General features: G+C 38.2%; 1 protein-coding gene across 2 annotated transcripts in view; it reads left to right on the top strand.

Moving 5' to 3' along the window:
* The window catches only part of fmnl1b (formin-like 1b), a 28487-nt gene extending 13286 nt beyond the window's left edge, over positions 1-15201 (top strand). Inside the window, exons 10-26 of one of the 2 annotated variants that reach the window (XM_032575140.1) lie at positions 1640-1714; positions 2330-2440; positions 2578-2727; positions 3104-3205; positions 5080-5236; positions 5416-5562; positions 6475-6596; positions 8889-9091; positions 9164-9398; positions 9558-9626; positions 9782-9862; positions 9972-10101; positions 11335-11498; positions 11594-11695; positions 11852-11947; positions 13236-13350; positions 14601-15201. In XM_032575140.1, the coding sequence (XP_032431031.1) occupies positions 1640-1714; positions 2330-2440; positions 2578-2727; positions 3104-3205; positions 5080-5236; positions 5416-5562; positions 6475-6596; positions 8889-9091; positions 9164-9398; positions 9558-9626; positions 9782-9862; positions 9972-10101; positions 11335-11498; positions 11594-11695; positions 11852-11947; positions 13236-13350; positions 14601-14701 (2160 nt within the window). In that variant the 3' untranslated portion in view covers positions 14702-15201. The remainder of the gene's footprint in view (positions 1-1639; positions 1715-2329; positions 2441-2577; positions 2728-3103; positions 3206-5079; positions 5237-5415; positions 5563-6474; positions 6597-8888; positions 9092-9163; positions 9399-9557; positions 9627-9781; positions 9863-9971; positions 10102-11334; positions 11499-11593; positions 11696-11851; positions 11948-13235; positions 13351-14600) is intronic. The other variant, XM_032575141.1, reaches the window with a different exon arrangement.
* Positions 15202-16739: the final 1538 nt, after the last annotated feature.

Genomic DNA, 16739 nt, shown 5'->3' on the forward strand with positions numbered 1-16739 from the left:
TGCTGAGGTGCTGAGAAAGCCCAGTTTTCAAATCTTTTCTGCATCGTTGGCTCTGCTGCCTTCCATCGTTCTCCATCTTTGCTCTTGAAGCTCTAATTTTAGCTGCAGTTCACACGTAAATCTTCCCCGAAGCCTTGAATAAACTTTCCTCAATCTTCTCAAACTCTACTTATCTCTGTTGCTTATGATTTTTTTTCCTTTTGAGTTTTTTTCCTTCCACCAAGTTTTCCTTTAGACACGTTGAAAATCTAGTGCCGATCTTTCAAATCTTACCCTGATTATGAAGTGTCAGTGGTTGACAAAATATCAAAAACAGTGGTCTTGATTGTGTTGACCATAACAAGACAATTTATTATGAAGCGCCATTATCAAATGGTGAACAAAAAGGCTATAACCCCTTTGTATTAAACAAAGTCCAGAAATACCATATCTAACTTTTCTGGACTATTTTCTGAAGTCAGAAAAAAAAGGAAGCAATTGTTTTCACTTTTCAGAGCAGCTCAAACAGAAAATTCATGCTTTTTTCACTTCTACTAATCTGCTCTAAGTCATACAGCATTTAAAAAAATTCTGATCTATTTATCATCAGAGCTCACACCAGCACCTCCATCCAAGTGTTGCCCCCATCCAACAAAACTGTCTGAAGGAGTGTAAAAAGGCCAAACACTCACAGAACCTCTGACCTTTGCTTTTCTTTTCAGTAGCTACAGCAGTCACTCAGAGCCGCTGCAACCATTCAGACAAACAGACAGGAGGGTAAACCTGAACTAGCAGCATTTATTTTTACTACAGGATGTTACAAACCTGCTTTGCAGCATGTCTCATCCTCTGAGCCATGAGAAAGGAATGCAGTTGACTGCTTTCAGTCTGAGATCCTAACTCTCGAAATAAACTTAAGACTTAAGGTGCACAAAACAAGGAAGCAATCACACTTAAATGTTCTGAACTCATTGCAAATGCTGCTTTCCTTTCTGCAAACCATGTTAGTTAGCAGTAATCGACAATGCTGTTTGCTGTCGGGAAGAGATGAGGAAGACAATAGAGTTTTTCTTAATTTTAGTGGCACAGCAGCACCGACATGGGTGTGAGTCATAAGAGAGATGATGAGAGATCCTGTGCTTCTACCGTAGACGCAAGTGGGCGGCGGGCCAGGAGGCGGTTTATGTGTCGCTCGGCAGCAGGGGTGCAGCTTTGTTTGGGCTCCTGCATTATTTAGTGGACATGAGTTTGCAAAAAGGAGCTGGTAGAAGTTTAGTCAGTTGTATAGCAGAAGGGGGGACTGATGAGGTGTTGACAAAAAAGAAAACATTTAAATGTAACCACATACTCAAGCATGTTTTTTTTACTCTTGACTGTTCTTTTGTTTGATCTTTTCTGGAGCTGGAAATGGTTGTTGATTCTACACAAGTGGGAAATCAGTAGTCTTCCTTTCTTAGCAGTGTTCTCAAGTAGATTGTGTGTTTGCCAAGAAACACATGACAGCATTATCAAAGCATTATCTGCATTCAGAGGAAAAAGTCCACTTAGAATTAGGCATACTGCCCCCATGTGTTCACTGCTGCTAAAAACTTTACCATGAGAAGCAAATAAAATAAGAACATGTTTGTTAGTATTTCCCTTTTTTCTCTCTCTCTTTCAGGTGTGTGCAGAGAAACGGCGCTTCGAGAAGCTAATGGAGTATTTTCGGAAAGAAGAAAGCAACATTGACTTTATGGTAAACCTCGAATCAAACAGAGATTTTTCAAAGTATGACCTGCCATATTTTAAGAAATATGGCAGGTCATACGCATATGCAACAAATAAGTACTTGGAAGAAAGTCAAGCTTCAAAAATTTTAAACTTTTTGGGGGGGAAATAAACATCAAATCTGAAGCATTGAAATTGATAGTTATATTGATAAATTAAACAAGCGAGTGCAGCTGCCCAAACTCTACCACCATGTGCATCACATACTGTACATCAATCACCAAGCTCTTCAAAACAGATCAGAACTACTTTATGCATAAAGAAGCCAAAATTAGTCCAAAATATCCATGGTTTTACAGCCTTTTTTTCATTACTAATTAGGTTAGATCTGCACTTCTTTTAAAACTTTTATTTACTTTTGATTAAAACAGTGGTTAGTGACAGGACAGATGCACTTCGCTGTAAATTGAAATGTGTAAAAACATCAAGGTTAGGATCAAAGTTCTCCAACACATTCAGTTATCCACAACACTGAGACTTGGTTAGCAAAATAACCTAAAAACGTGAAAATATTCCAAATCTGATTCTGGAGAAGTATCTGAAAGGAAATGTTGGAACAATCTTTACTTAATCTGTCCACTAGGTGGCCTGTATGCAGTTCATCAACATTGTGGTCCACTCAGTGGAGAACCTGAACTTCAGGGTCTACCTACAGTACGAATTTACCCAACATGGCCTGGATTACTACTTGGAGGCAAGTTTGGTCTTCCACCCTCTGAACATGATAAAAACAACTTTTAAATATCGGAGCAGACACACCGAACACCTCACATCTATGTCTCATTAGCTCAAATTAAACTTGAAGGTAATGCTTAAATCTTTCCATTGCAGCAGTTGAAGTTTACAGAGAGCGACAGGCTGCTGGTCCAGATCCAAGCCTATTTGGATAACGTGTTTGATGTGGCAGCTTTGCTGGAGGATGCAGAGACCAAGACCACTCTGCTGGATCACATAGAGCAGCTGCAGGAGCTCCACACAGAGGTGAATGAACAGCACACATCAACTCCTCTTTAACGGACACTTCACACACACTATAGGGAACATTCAGGTGTATTCCATCTCTTTTTATACTATTAATACAGCTATTTAGATTCTGTAACTTTTCAGGGACAATGTCAGTTTTGGAAAAGGTTTTCTTTAAAGTCTTTTAGCTGCAGTAAAATGACTTTATAGCAGAACTAACATTAAAATCTGTGTAAAGCTATAACAAAAAAAAATCATTAGGAGAATTTCTCAGGTAATTAAACATTGCAATCAGTTTACATTCAGCTACAGTTAATTGGTATAGATTTTGCTTTGGAAGCAGAAATATCTAACTTTATCTCAAACATTAAAACTTTATCTTTTCATGTTTCAGCTGAGCTCCAAGCTTCAGGAAACTGAGATGGGGGCGATGCAGAAAGTCTCCGAGCTGGAGAAGAAGCTCATTCAGACCTGCAAAGAGGTGGACCCCTTAAAGGTACCGTACAGCTGAGGCATGCTCAGAAACACCTAGTGTGCTGTAACAGAAAACATCTGAAAGATGCCATCATCCTTTTGCATTTGGAACATTTTACACAGTAACAGTGTTCAAAGCAGGAGAAACCAGAATGAAACAACTTGAATTGTTTTAAAAACTGCCTGAACAGAAAATAACAGATCAGAGTTTTAAAGGCTTCATCGCAGCTCTTTTTAAAGAGTTGAGATTCTTACGAATGGAAACACAAATAGGCAAACACACACCTAGGATTGCTGGGAGGTGGCAGCAAAGCCACCTTTGCTGCCACCTCCCACAATTCCCACAATAAATTCCCACAATAAAGATGGAAAAGAAGAACATTATAGAAGCAGTAATTCAGAATGGTAATATCAACAGCCATTAGATCAGGAGTGGTGAGGAAATGTTAAAACTGTTAAAACAGGAAAAATGAGGGGTTGAAGTCACACACATTAGCTACAACAAGGGGAATATAACCCACCTGCTGTGCTGCCAAAACACTCACAAAGTCTGAGCTACTAAGACCGGTGTAATGTGAGTCATTTATATTTATTTTGGTTATTATGGAGAATGAAATAAACTTTTTCAAGCTGTTGAACAAAATAAATACATTTTCTGTTATGTACTTATAACAGAAATACATAACAGAATAACATAAGAGAATAGTCTTGACAGACTATTCTCTCATTAATCACATTTACCTGCTCATTTAATTGCATTAGGTGGCACTTTCATTTTGCTCCCAACTCCTTGTTGGTTATAACTCTAACAGAAGTGGGGTGTGAATAATTATAGTCCTCACTCCTCAATATTTAGCCGAATAAAGTAACTGTAAACAATCAATAGGATAACACAGCTGTTTGCCAGGTGCAGGCTAGAGCACTGAACAATGCGTCACTGATTGTTCCTACTATTGTGACTGCGGGTCAGTTCGCTACGTACTACCTTTGTAACTAATGTTTGTTCTGAGGATTACAAAAGTGATTGTTTACACCTTCACGTATGTGGCTTGTTTTTATGTGTATTTCTGAATCTAAACTGGATTAGAGATTAAAAGTGGAGGGAGACTGCTTTGGCTTTATTAGATGAGACAGACATTGCTTAATTTGTCTCTCTTTTAGCGTGTTTTCAGAAGTTAGCAGTAGGGATGGACGACATGGACTGAAACGTTTCACTGTATTTTGTGATATTTACTGCTACAATAATTAAAATGATGATAATAAGTATTGTTATATCTTTTGTCCATGTCTTGTTGTTAAAAAGCCAAAAATAACTTTAACATCTGCCAGAGGTCTTCTCACCTCAGCAGGATTTTTGATGTGCTGGGAAGTTTTAATTAACTGCTGCAGAGATGTCCTGTTGCTGGCCATGAACATGACTGTTACCAATAAAATGCTTTTCTTAGACATTCAAATATAAAGTAATTTCAAAGAATATTGTCTACTAAAACCCTCAAATTGTTACCTACTCCATCTATTAATGCCCACAGAGCTGCTTTTTCTTCCCCTTCATGTTCTTGTCCACAGTTTGTGTGTGTGTGTGATTTTAGTAATTTTAAGTGGCAAGAGATGTGAGGGTGTCCCAAGTTATCCCTCACCAGAAAATAAATATATATTTTTAAATTTAACAGAAAGATTTACCTGCAGTTTAGTAAGATCTTCTGTTTTATGACTACAGCCCGAAGTTGCAGGGGAGCCAATCAGCAGCTGACATTCAACAAAGGAATTCAAGTAGGCAGCTATAGGACACCTGCAGATGAATTAATATGAATCAATGCATTTATTTGGCATGTTTATGTGTGCAGACTCAGAAAGTTTTACTCTGCACCTCATTTAATGCTACCCATTTTGGATCAGCAGCCAGATCAAGCAGGAGACGGACATGAATCCTCTGGAGAGCTGAAGGAGCTGGAGCTGAGGGTTCAGGCTCTGGTGGAGCAGGGCCTCCTTCGAATGGACCGCACCCCCTCTGGTGAGCTGGTCCTTCAGGTGGTTCAGCGGGAGTCACAAAGAGGTCAGCACAGAAGCGTAGTTTTAACTAATCAGCTGCATTTGTTCTTTAATATTCTGAGAAGTCTCCTTCCTGAAGTTGTTACGGTTTATGCAGCACGTCAAGATTTTATTTAAAGGCTCATTAATGTGCAACGTGTGCAGACTTTGGAGGTTTATACATCATGTGACTGATCCTTGCAGACACTGTCAGTGATCAGACAGACAGTACTTCCACCTCCCCACAATCTCCAACCACAGCACCACCGAAGTTTCAACCTCCTCCGCCTCCTCCTCCCCCACCACCGCCTCCTGCAGGCGCTGTGGCGCAGCAGACAGGAGGGGGCTCAGGTGAGTTCACCATCACAACTTTAAACTGTTTTGGTCTTGTGGACTGGGCTTCTGTGCCGTCTGGAAAATTGTGTTTGATCTATGTTCCAGGACTGGAAAAGTGCGGAAATAGAAAACACAAGTTTGGAAAATCTGTGTCCAGATTTTGTTTTTACGTTTCCATCATCTAAATGAAAATGTAAAGATTGTAAAACTTCATTTTACAATCTGGATTTTCCAGGTTTCACATTTCACATAAAGTCTGACCTTTGCAAAAATAATAAAAATAAAGATTGAAGGTTTTAGTTTTACTTTTAAAAAAAAGACTGAGAATTCTGAACATGAGACTATGGAAAAACACAGAATTTTGAAAAGTCTGTAGAAAACCTGAATGTCTCAGTATATTTCAAAGGTCTACAAAATGGCTAATTTTCCTTCAGTGTCTCTAATGGGCAGTGAGTTGGAAGATGTGTGAGAGCATCATCAAACCTTTCAGAATATTTATCTCTCATCAGACAGAACATCATCAACCATCCTCATCATATTGCAAAGTAAATCTAATCAGCTTTGCCTCATGTTTTGCCTTTTGGTTGATTTCTGATGGAGAAGTGTGTTTGGGTTGTGGAGCTACTAAAAAATATCTTTGAAATTATCCTTGACATCAGGTTCACATTAGAAAAATGGTCCAGCAAACACGCAATTTCAGATTTGTTACCCTGGATGCTTTTGAAGTCTTAGTCACTTTAAAATGTCCTGAGAAAGTGGAAAGTATGCAGCACAGAGGCTGTGCACCACTGAGAAGTCATGGAGTCCCAGTGGACACATTGCTCAAGTTTGATAAGTTTTTTTTTTCCCTATTATTAAAACCCTCTCTAAGGAGAACAACTGGTTTAAAAACTGAACATCTAAACATTTTCTTTATTTCTCCCACAGACAAACAGAAGAAGCCCATTCAAACCAAATACCGCATGCCACTGTTCAACTGGGATGCTCTGAAATTAGACCAGGTGGAGGGAACAATTTTCAGTGAGCTGGACGACCAACATGTCTTGAAGGTTTGATTTGTTTGTGATTTATTTAATTGAGGTTTTTCTCAGTGAAAGGAAGATAAATCTTTTTTGTTTGTTTTTTTTGTCTAAAAACAGATCTGAATTTGAATATAATCTGAACATAAGGCATTTTATTTTTCTTCATTTAACCCTCCTGTTATGTTGCGGGTCAAATTGACCCACAGACATTATTGCTGTACTTCAGACACAAAAATCAGGAGGGTTAACTCCTTTGAGATTGATTTTTTTTTTTAAATTGGTGAACACTTCTGAAACTTTAGCTAGGCTTGGGTCTATATCTAGCAGGACGTTTCTTAGCTATAAAAAAAGTCTTCCATCATCATAAACACATAAAAAACTGCAAATTTGGCTGGAAATATTTTAGTTGTGAAAAACAGTCATGAGCTTCAAACCAGAGCTGCACCACAAATAAATCTTAGAATAATAAGAGCAGCATGTCTGATAAGCAGCCAGCTGAACATTTACTATTCATGTAGAATGCAGATATTTGCACTGTAAAGGGCAGAAAGTTTAAAAATGTACTTAAAAAGTACTTCTAAATGCATATTAATTTTTTGCTTAAAAATAAGCACAAGTATATTCCATAAACAGTGTGTAGCAGCCTTTTCCATTCTATTCGAGAAAACTAAAATGGAGGGTGCTTGGGTTCGACATCAGTCCGGTACCCCAATCGGTGTGCGGCACCAATGACCTACCTTACGACAAATACGACCCAGAGGAATGTCGAAATTTTAGGTAAAATGATTCAGCCTAACTTTACTAAACTAAAATGACAGAAAACCTATTATTTAGTCACCACCGTAGCTTTGTAGTTGAAAGACCCTTCAATAGGATCTAAACAAACATAAACCTCTTTACATAAGGCAGGATAAATAAAATATTAACGGCCACCCTTTTTGTTTTTCCCACAGCACCAGGACAGAACAAGAAATGTCCAATTATATCAATATACAGTTCTAAACAAAATATAACCCAGTCAGTTTGTTACTCACGACCTCCAGGAAAGTGTGAAAACGTTGCAGGCCTGTTAGAGAAACAATGAGTCGAAATTCACTTGCAAGACATTGAGAACGTTGCAATTCACTTGCAAAACATTGAGAACGTTGCAATTCACTCGTCCTCTCCTCGACTTCCGGTGAACGCAGCTGAACAAGTGGTGGTGAAGCGGCTAGCTCACCTAGCTTAGCTCAAAACTCGTCAGGACTACTTGCGTCTATCTCCTCTGGTTCCGTCCCTCTCGCGGCGACCAAGCTCTTCTAACGTCTCCCGAATTTCGTCCTCTTCCGTACTTTTGTCCAGTTTTTCTCTCCTTTGAGTGTGTTTTCTTCACTTCTTGTCCGCTCGTCTCACCCCGTTCTCTACCATCACGGTTCTCCTGTCCTTCCTGCCGCCCCCTCTTCTCTCAACCAATCACGAGTCACGCACCGGACAGACTGTCTCAGTGACCAATCAAATGGCAAGGCCAAATAAAATACACAGTGCATCTTCTTTCAATTGCAATATTTACATAAAATAATGCTCTTAGTTTATTTACAAATAATACAGTTTTAATTACTAAGTAAGCAAATTACTTAATTTATCCTTTAAATTATTGAAATATTAAAGTAAAGGAAAAATACTGCTGTATTTCTTCCAGAGACAAGAATATGAAATCCATAGTTATCACCAATGTTATGCATTAGTAAATAAACGTTCACTTTTAATATATTTGGATCTTGTCTTGAACTATGTAAGATTTCTATTAACCTCAACATACGTCATTACAGTAACCTCAGTTTACCACAGGGCTACAAGTGTTAATAACAGTAATATGCAATATACTGTAATATTTTGCAGCTACTGCTTCTATGTTTTAAAAGAAGCATTTCGTTCATGTAACACATTATTTTATAGTTCATCTAAAACCAAAAACTATTTTTATTCCGGGTTTTATATGATATTTTATATGATATCCTGATATTCTCACACCATCATATCTCTAACTTGATTAAATTGGTGGATATTAGCAACACACTTGTGCAGTTTCTGCTTTTGCACTAAAACTGTACTTTAAGTGAACATACTGAGATTTTAAGTAGAAATTTCTCTAAAAGAAATATTGAGTATTTAAGTTAGAACCTTTTAAAAGGAAAAATGGATGAAAATCTCTGGATTTAGGTCTTAAAAGTTTCTACTCTAACTCTAATTACAGGATATTAACTGTAAATTCATTTAAAAAGAGAAAACCTTCAGCCTTTTCTTTAAACTCCAATGTTTCTGCTGCTGTTTCTGTTTCAGGAGATGGACATGGAGGCTTTTGAGGAACAGTTTAAGACCAAAGCTCAGGCCCCTCCGGTAGATCTGGGCAACCTGAAGAAGAAAATGGCCGGGAAGACTCCCAGTAGAGTGTCTCTAATGGAGCCCAACAGGGCCAAAAACCTGGCCATCACACTGCGCAAGAAATGTGTGGCTACTTCAGACATCTGCAGCGCCATTGAGACGTACGTGCTGAACTTTAAAACTGTCAGTTAAATGCATCGACCAGTAAATTCAGAGAACTGTTATTCACACAGGTACGACCAGCAAGCTTTGAGTCTGGACTTCCTGGAGCTGCTGGAGCGTTTCATCCCCACAGAGTACGAAATGAAGCTCATCCAAACCTATGAGAGCGAAGGTCGGTCGCTGAACGAGCTCAGTGAAGAGGATCGCTTCATGGCGCGCTTTGGCAAGATCCCAAGGCTTTCCCAGAGGATCAGCACACTGACCTTCATGGGCAACTTCACAGAAAGCATCCAGAACATCCAGCCTGTGAGTTTATATGGCCTGAAATGGGTCTCTGCCAACTGACAAAACACAAATGTCAAATGGGTGTATGTGTTGAAGTTACTGTTTGGTTTTAGAGAAATCATTTTGTAAGGCTGCTTGTTTACCTCAAACCTTTATCAAATTTTCATTGTCGTCTTGCAGCAGCTGGACGCCATTATTGCAGCCTCAATGTCTGTCAAATCGTCCATAAAGCTGAAGAAAATCTTGGAGGTAAATATTTTCATTTAAATGTTTCGTGAACTCCTGACTAACACATCTGCAGATGAACACATTGCAATGGTTAAATATTTTCTTCCAACTTTATCTAAACAGAAAAAAACGTAATAGGTGTATCACACAGTGCTCCACTTGTTTCTGATTCATAGATCATTTTGGCGTTTGGAAACTACATGAACAGCAGCAGGCGAGGGCCAGCATACGGCTTCCATCTGCAGAGTTTAGACTTGGTGAGAAACGAAACTGGATTAAAGTTTGAGTCTGCACCCTCAAGTAGCTATGAATTTTAGATGTCACAGTCTCTATTTTTTCTTTAACTGCTCCGCTGACTCCTTTAAGCTACGGGACACTAAATCAACAGACCGCAGACATACGCTGTTGGACTTCATTGTCAGGATCATCCGGGAAAAATACCCGGATCTGCAGAATTTCTACACTGAACTGCACTTCCTGGACAAGGCAGCGCTCGGTAACCTCCAACATCACCCAAGTCTGACCTACAAACAGCACCACATGTGTTTATAAAATTTGAGCATATCCTGTCTAACAAGAAAACTAATCAGAGGGAAACTCCACAAGTGACCGAAGTTTTCATTGATGGAGTATTTTTCTTGCACAGCTCAATACATCTGTGCAATCAGATTAATGGTTTACTGCCAGGCTTCTGCAAAATTTTCACTGTGCATCACCGTTTTTTTTTCTAGCAAATTTGTTTAAATTGTTTCAAAGTACTAATTTCAAAGAGTAACTAGGATTTTTAGCATGAAACAAACTTTATGTGGAGAGGAAAAAGACCAAAATGGCTCATTGGAACATAAACATTCCAAACAGCTAAACTAAGGTTTGTCCTTCAATTTGTAAATTATTCCACAGAGCTCAGACGAAATTTGACAGCTGATGAGGCGTGAAGCCACAGTAGAGGATCCATGAATATGCAGTAACAATATGCAACATTGATACATGTAAACAGTCTTCTCGTCACAGCTCTGCTGGAATATTTCTACAGTATTATTTTCAAACCTCATCTCCTGCATGCAAAGCCCAATTCCATTCAGTCTGGATCAATAAAACACATTTAGCTTACACCCTTCTGCAGTTTTTCGGGCAGTTATATTTAGTTTATTAAACCTTCTGTTTTCCTCGGATTGTTTTTAAGGAGTCAATCATAACTATTCCTATTTCTGTTACTTTCTTTTTATTCAGGACGTCCCTCATTTCCCTGCTGCTATTTTAATGAAACGACTGGATAAAAATGACCCCCTCTGTGGTTCCAGTTTTGTTACAAATTAGGCCGATTTGAGAGAGAAGTTAATAGGAAACGCCACGGAAGACGACATTGGGGGTCCAATTCAGCAGCTCACACTTTTCTGAAAGACTATTTTTCTTTACATTACTGTGAACACTGTGAGACTAAGATTTCACTTCATTATCAAATAAATCCTATTGGTTTATCTGTACTTTGTACTACAGAAAAGTGACAAAATAGGCAAAAATGTTCACAAAATCATAGAAATGTACTTTTTCAAATGAAGAAAAGTTCTTTAAAGATATAATTTGAATTAAATAAAATTAATATTTATAATGTTATGCAGTAATGTGGCTGAAATAATGGTGCTGGAAAGAGGATGCAAAAAGAGATCTCTTGATTTCCTTATTAACGACAGCTTCTTTCATTATAAACCTTTGTTTTTCTGTACTGCAGTATCCTTTGACAGCATCCTGAGGAATCTGAGAGCTCTGGAAAGAGGCATGGAGCTGACCAGGAGCGAGTTCTCAGCAGAAGAAGAGAACCCTGTCCTGAAAACGTTTCTGGACACCAACTCTCCGCTTCTTGACTCTCTGACTGCCGAAGAAAAGACTGCCCAGGTCAGCCTCAGTTAACTCAACACATTTACATTTATGTTGCTTTTGTTGTTGTTGTGTCTACTCCTCACTCTTGTTTTGGGGTCATTGGCATTCAGGAAACATATGAGTCGGTCGTGGAGTACTTTGGAGAAGATCCCACAATGACTCCGCCCTCTGAGTTCTTCTCTGTTTTTATCCGGTTCATAAAAGTGTACAAGGTCAGAGATTTCATAGCTAAAAAGCTCTCTAAACAAGTTTTAATGTTCAACAGTAATGAATCTGATACTACTGTGGAGTTTATAACCAGTTTACATCTAAACTGAGATTTATCTACAGGTTTCAGTCAGAATAATGTTTTTCTTGTTCTCTGACAGCAAGCTGAGCAGGACAGCAAGGACACAGAGAAACGACAACGTCCAACCTGTGACGATCACTCAGCTCCTCTCAAACCAGAACCTCTGAGGAACATGGTAACAGCTCAGCTTCTGTTTTCTAATAATTTTCACAGATGCAGCCAATGAAGTGTCCTGTTATTTCAAAATTATTAGAAGAAACTTTCAAAGACTCAACTACTTCCACTCCCTGTACAACAACAAAAGACAGAAATGAGATACAAGAAATTAAAGTCAAAGAGAAACAACAAAGTTTTTATGCGGTGCACTCTTTTCACGTGTCGTGCCGCAGCATTTCATATGCTGTGATATCTCGAGAAGGCGTCTTAATTGCTTGACTTTTTAAAAAATAATTGTTTGTATTCGACACCAGTGGCATTTATTCAAAAGCAATATTTTTTGTTGTTGTTGCAGATTTTTCAAGTTTCTTGACTTCTTATTTAAATATTTAAGTTTTAGAATTATTCTGTCCAGTTATTTGAAGCTTTAGAATCTAACCACTTGTTTGAAAAAATATTCAAATGCATTATATGCACATCAATTTTAACTACCGAATCAGATAATTATGTAATAATAAGCATACAAAATTTAAGAAGGGCAATTGCACTGTTTATTGGACATCTATACGTTTTCCACACAGATTGTCCTAATTGTAACTGTGCATGGTTTTGAAAGGGGGTCCTGCTTAGGTGTCAAACAAAACGTTGAACTCTGTTTTCAGAAACAAAATCACAATTGTAGAAACTGTTCTAAAAAAATCTTGAGTGAATTTAACTTACCAGAAATGTTAATAAAACAGTGACCTTTCCCACAACATGATTTACAGATAATACAGATGAATAAGCTCAACTCTGTGTAAATAATTACTGATTGAAATTATTCAATCAGCCTTTTAAGACAAATTGAGCGTTGAGGGTTTTTTTTCCACTTTTTATAATCCTAAGGAACAAAAAACAAGTTTGTAATTTTGGGAACTTATTGACTCAGATGTAATTCATCATTTGTTTCATTTAGGACTAAGCTTAGAGAATACAACCAGTATTATGTTGGAAAAAATACAAAAGCTGGTTTGAAGTGAAACACCAACTTTCTGACATCAGCAGCTGGATAAAAATCTGGTCATGATTTACTGTGGTATTATCTGTCCCTTTTTATACCTTGTATTAGATGGGAGTTGTGTCCCCTGACAGCTTTCTAGCAGAAGCCAATCTGATTAGTAGCTTATATTGCAACAAGAAAACCAACCGCAACCTAATAAACTGAAAGACAAGGGTCCCTGGGTGTTTTGATATCATAATTGATTCAGAGACATGATTTAATAACCTGTGCAAGTGAGACCAATACTGAGCTTGATTTCTCCTTCCAGACTCCTATTATGTGCAGACAACCTCAGATGGATCTGATCGCAGAGCTGAAGAGGAAGCAGGGGTCTCCTCCGGTGAGGGAGGGGAAAGATGGCGCCATTGAGGACATCATCACAGGTAAGAAGCGGAGAGACTGCAGAGTGAAATAAGTGTTTCCTGCATGTCAGGAAACCAGGAGTGGTTTCCTGACAGGCAGTCCCTATATTTAATGGTGATTTCATACATTTAACACTATTTCTGCATAAAGAAAAAAATAAACTGTTATTAAATCTGCTACTTAGCTTTTTTCTAACACTCTCTTCCTCCTTTCAGCAAGTTTTCACTCTCTTTCCTGTAACCCTCTATTTTCCACCCATCCATCTCTTCAGCTCTTAAATCTGTGCCCTTCACGGCTCGCTCAGCCAAACGCTCCTCTCGTCTCTTGTGCGACTCATTCTTCAGCGATGAGGTGACATCTTCAAACTCTGAGCACTACTGTGTTATAGACAGAAGAATATGTCCTGGGTAAAAACTGTGATGTAACGCAAACATTCGGAAGCCTCAAAGATATGGATAATTGTCACAATTTAAATCAAACTGACGATGACTTACATCTCAGCAGGAGTTTCAGAAACTCCACTGAAGCATTTGGCTCACGGAGGACGAGTTTGTTTACAGGGTTTCCTCCAGAGACTTCGGTTCCTCTGAATCATTTGAAAGTGTCTGCAGGATACAAGTTCCCGTTCCTTTAAACTTAAAGATATATGTAGCAGAGTTTAAGGCCTGCAAAAAACAGCCCATTAAATGAGACTCAGTTTTTATATAACAAGAGGCGGAGATGTTCTCTAAATTTGTACTTTTAAAATCAAGAAATAATTCTCCATGATAAACGATAGAAAAATCTGGGTATTGTATCCAACAATTTAACCAAATAAGTCATCAGTGGACAAAATAATCAAAGTTTTGGCAGGAACAGTAAGTTTAAACCATGTGGACACACAGTATTATCTTAGCTGCAACTCAATATAGGAGGACAGTTCAAAGCAGAGTTTTTTCACAACATGTAGGACCACATGAAGATTTACCCTTTAATTATGTTCATCACACCAGTTTTCATCGATTATGTCAAATTAAAGAGAGCCGAATGAACAATGGTTATGAATGAATTGAATCAGAAGTGATTTAGTAAAAGGCAATATTCATTGCTCTGCGTATTTCTTTAATTTAGCAATTGGTTGATTATGAAAATAGTCAGTTACAAGAAAACAGTTTTTATTTAACTATTTAAATGTTTACGTCTCTGACAAAGAACTGAAAACCAAATTTTAATCTTTATTTTGTCCGCTGTAAAGCATCTTGTTTAAGTTTTGGATTCTGTTTCACCTCAGATTTAAGGAATCAGCCATACAGACGGACTGATGGTTCCCGTCACAGCTCCAGGGGGAGACCAAGCCAACAGCTTCAAGTATCTTCAGACATCTCCCTCTGAACTCTGGAGCTATGAGTAGAAGGTGTTTAACAATGAAGGAAACTTTTTGTCCTGTTCTCATGTCATGGTGGAAACAAAAAAGAAAAAAAAATCACAGCTGCAGCTCTGGAGAGTTCTCCTGATCCTCACAGAGAAAGTGGCAGCAGAAATGTTTGTCTACCTTATATAATCAAATGCAGAAGCTTGATGTTGATACCGGATGTCATCCGAGCTCATCAGGACAATTTACAGAGCAAACAGCACAGCTGAGATCCAACACAGAAATGTCTTCTAGGACTCAGATATATCAGAACCAGAACAGAAACTGAATCATAAAGGAAGAACTTAACAAAGAGTCCACTCAGAAATATGTTTTCGTTATAATCGTCGCTGCTGTTCTTTGCGTCTCTGTCTGTGGTAGTTTCCATATATTATACTAAGGATTTTATTAAATTATTTTAATATGGAATTTATGCTTCGCTTTAGTGTTTGAACAAATAAAGTATTTTATACTCCTGCCATTTATGTGTCTTTTCTCATTTTACTTTGAAAAAATATTTTCAACTTAGACCAAAAGAGGAGGACATTGTCACAATTATCTAAAATACTTGACGTTCACATGTAAGATGTTGCCTATAATTCCTGAAAAGCTGTGTATTGGAGTTTCAGCCGTCCTTGATATCTGCTCCCTATTCTAGGGAATCTGCTGCAGAAAACATATTTTACTGCAGAGAGAGAATAGACCTTCGGATGATTTCCTCCTGAGAGCTGCTCTCTGGTGCCCAATTACTCCAGTTTATCCAACACAGTAACACTGAGGTCTCAACACTTTGCACTGCAGACATTTACAGCCTAACAGAAAACTACCCAGCTCCCGCTTCTTCTTTTCAAGTTTAAATTATTTCACAGATTGTGGAAATATGCACTTTGATTAAATTTAAATGATTGTTTTAAATGTTGCAAAAGCTCAGGCTTCAATACGCTTTGATTTTTTTTTATTTTTAAAGTGTGGATAAAACTTCAACTGCAATCATAGTTAAATGAAAGAGCAATTGATTTTATTTCTGGTCAGAACAATGATCTTCCACCACCAGACAGTAAAGGGCTGAAAAGCTGCCGAGTTAGAGCAAACTGCCTCTCTAACAATGAAATGATGCACTGCTCAACTCCATTGCAGACAGAAAATCTGGGGTGAAAGACATAGCCAAAGGAAGCATGTTGACCAGGAGGATGCTTCAAATTTGTCTCCTTATACCCAAACAGGACGCATTTCCAGATTTATCAAACGTTTGATGATTGCAGGCCATTAATGTTTAAATGTCCCCTCAGGATCCTGATCTTCAGCTTGCTACTCTTTGGTCTTCTGGAGTCATTAAACTTTCATCTAACCCTCACAAATGTCGTCTGAGCTCGTCGAGCTGCAGATCAGATCTAACTGAGCACATATTTGATTAGTTTCCAGGCGTTAGATTGTGACATTTATTTATCATGGGGGGGAAACGCCAGAGTCAACATGATTAAAGCTGCTTAGGCCGCTGTTAAATGATCAAACACTCATATTTTATTAAAGGCAGAACAAGTCCTACATCTCCATCAGAAGGCCCATCGGCAGCAGACTATAATAAACACTCGAGCTGCATTTATGCTGAAACCGAGCTTCGCACAATAGAGCGGGAGAAGAAAAATCTGAATCAGAAAGTGAATGGCATCAGGTGAGATTTTGTAGGAAAATGATTTTTTAATTCATGTCTGTTTTCAACCTTCTTATCTCCACATGAAGACAGGTGATCCTTCAAATGAACAGAGAAGATAATAACCTCCATCAGTGGCTGAGCTCCAGTGATAACTGCTCCATGTTTCTGTTCACAGCAATAAATCAGATGTAAACTTTGGAGGAATAGGTTCAACTTTCGCCTAAAATAAATCCACTTTTTTTTTTTTAACTCGATCCTTTTTGTCTCCTTTGAGTTTGGTGGATTCAATAAAAATTCACTCTCTGTAAAGGTCAGAAATGGCCTTTATTTCTCCTAAACTGATTATGAGCTGAGGTGAGGTGATC

The sequence above is a fragment of the Xiphophorus hellerii genome, chromosome 10 (genome assembly GCF_003331165.1).
Source record: "Xiphophorus hellerii strain 12219 chromosome 10, Xiphophorus_hellerii-4.1, whole genome shotgun sequence".
NCBI lineage: Eukaryota > Metazoa > Chordata > Actinopteri > Cyprinodontiformes > Poeciliidae > Xiphophorus > Xiphophorus hellerii.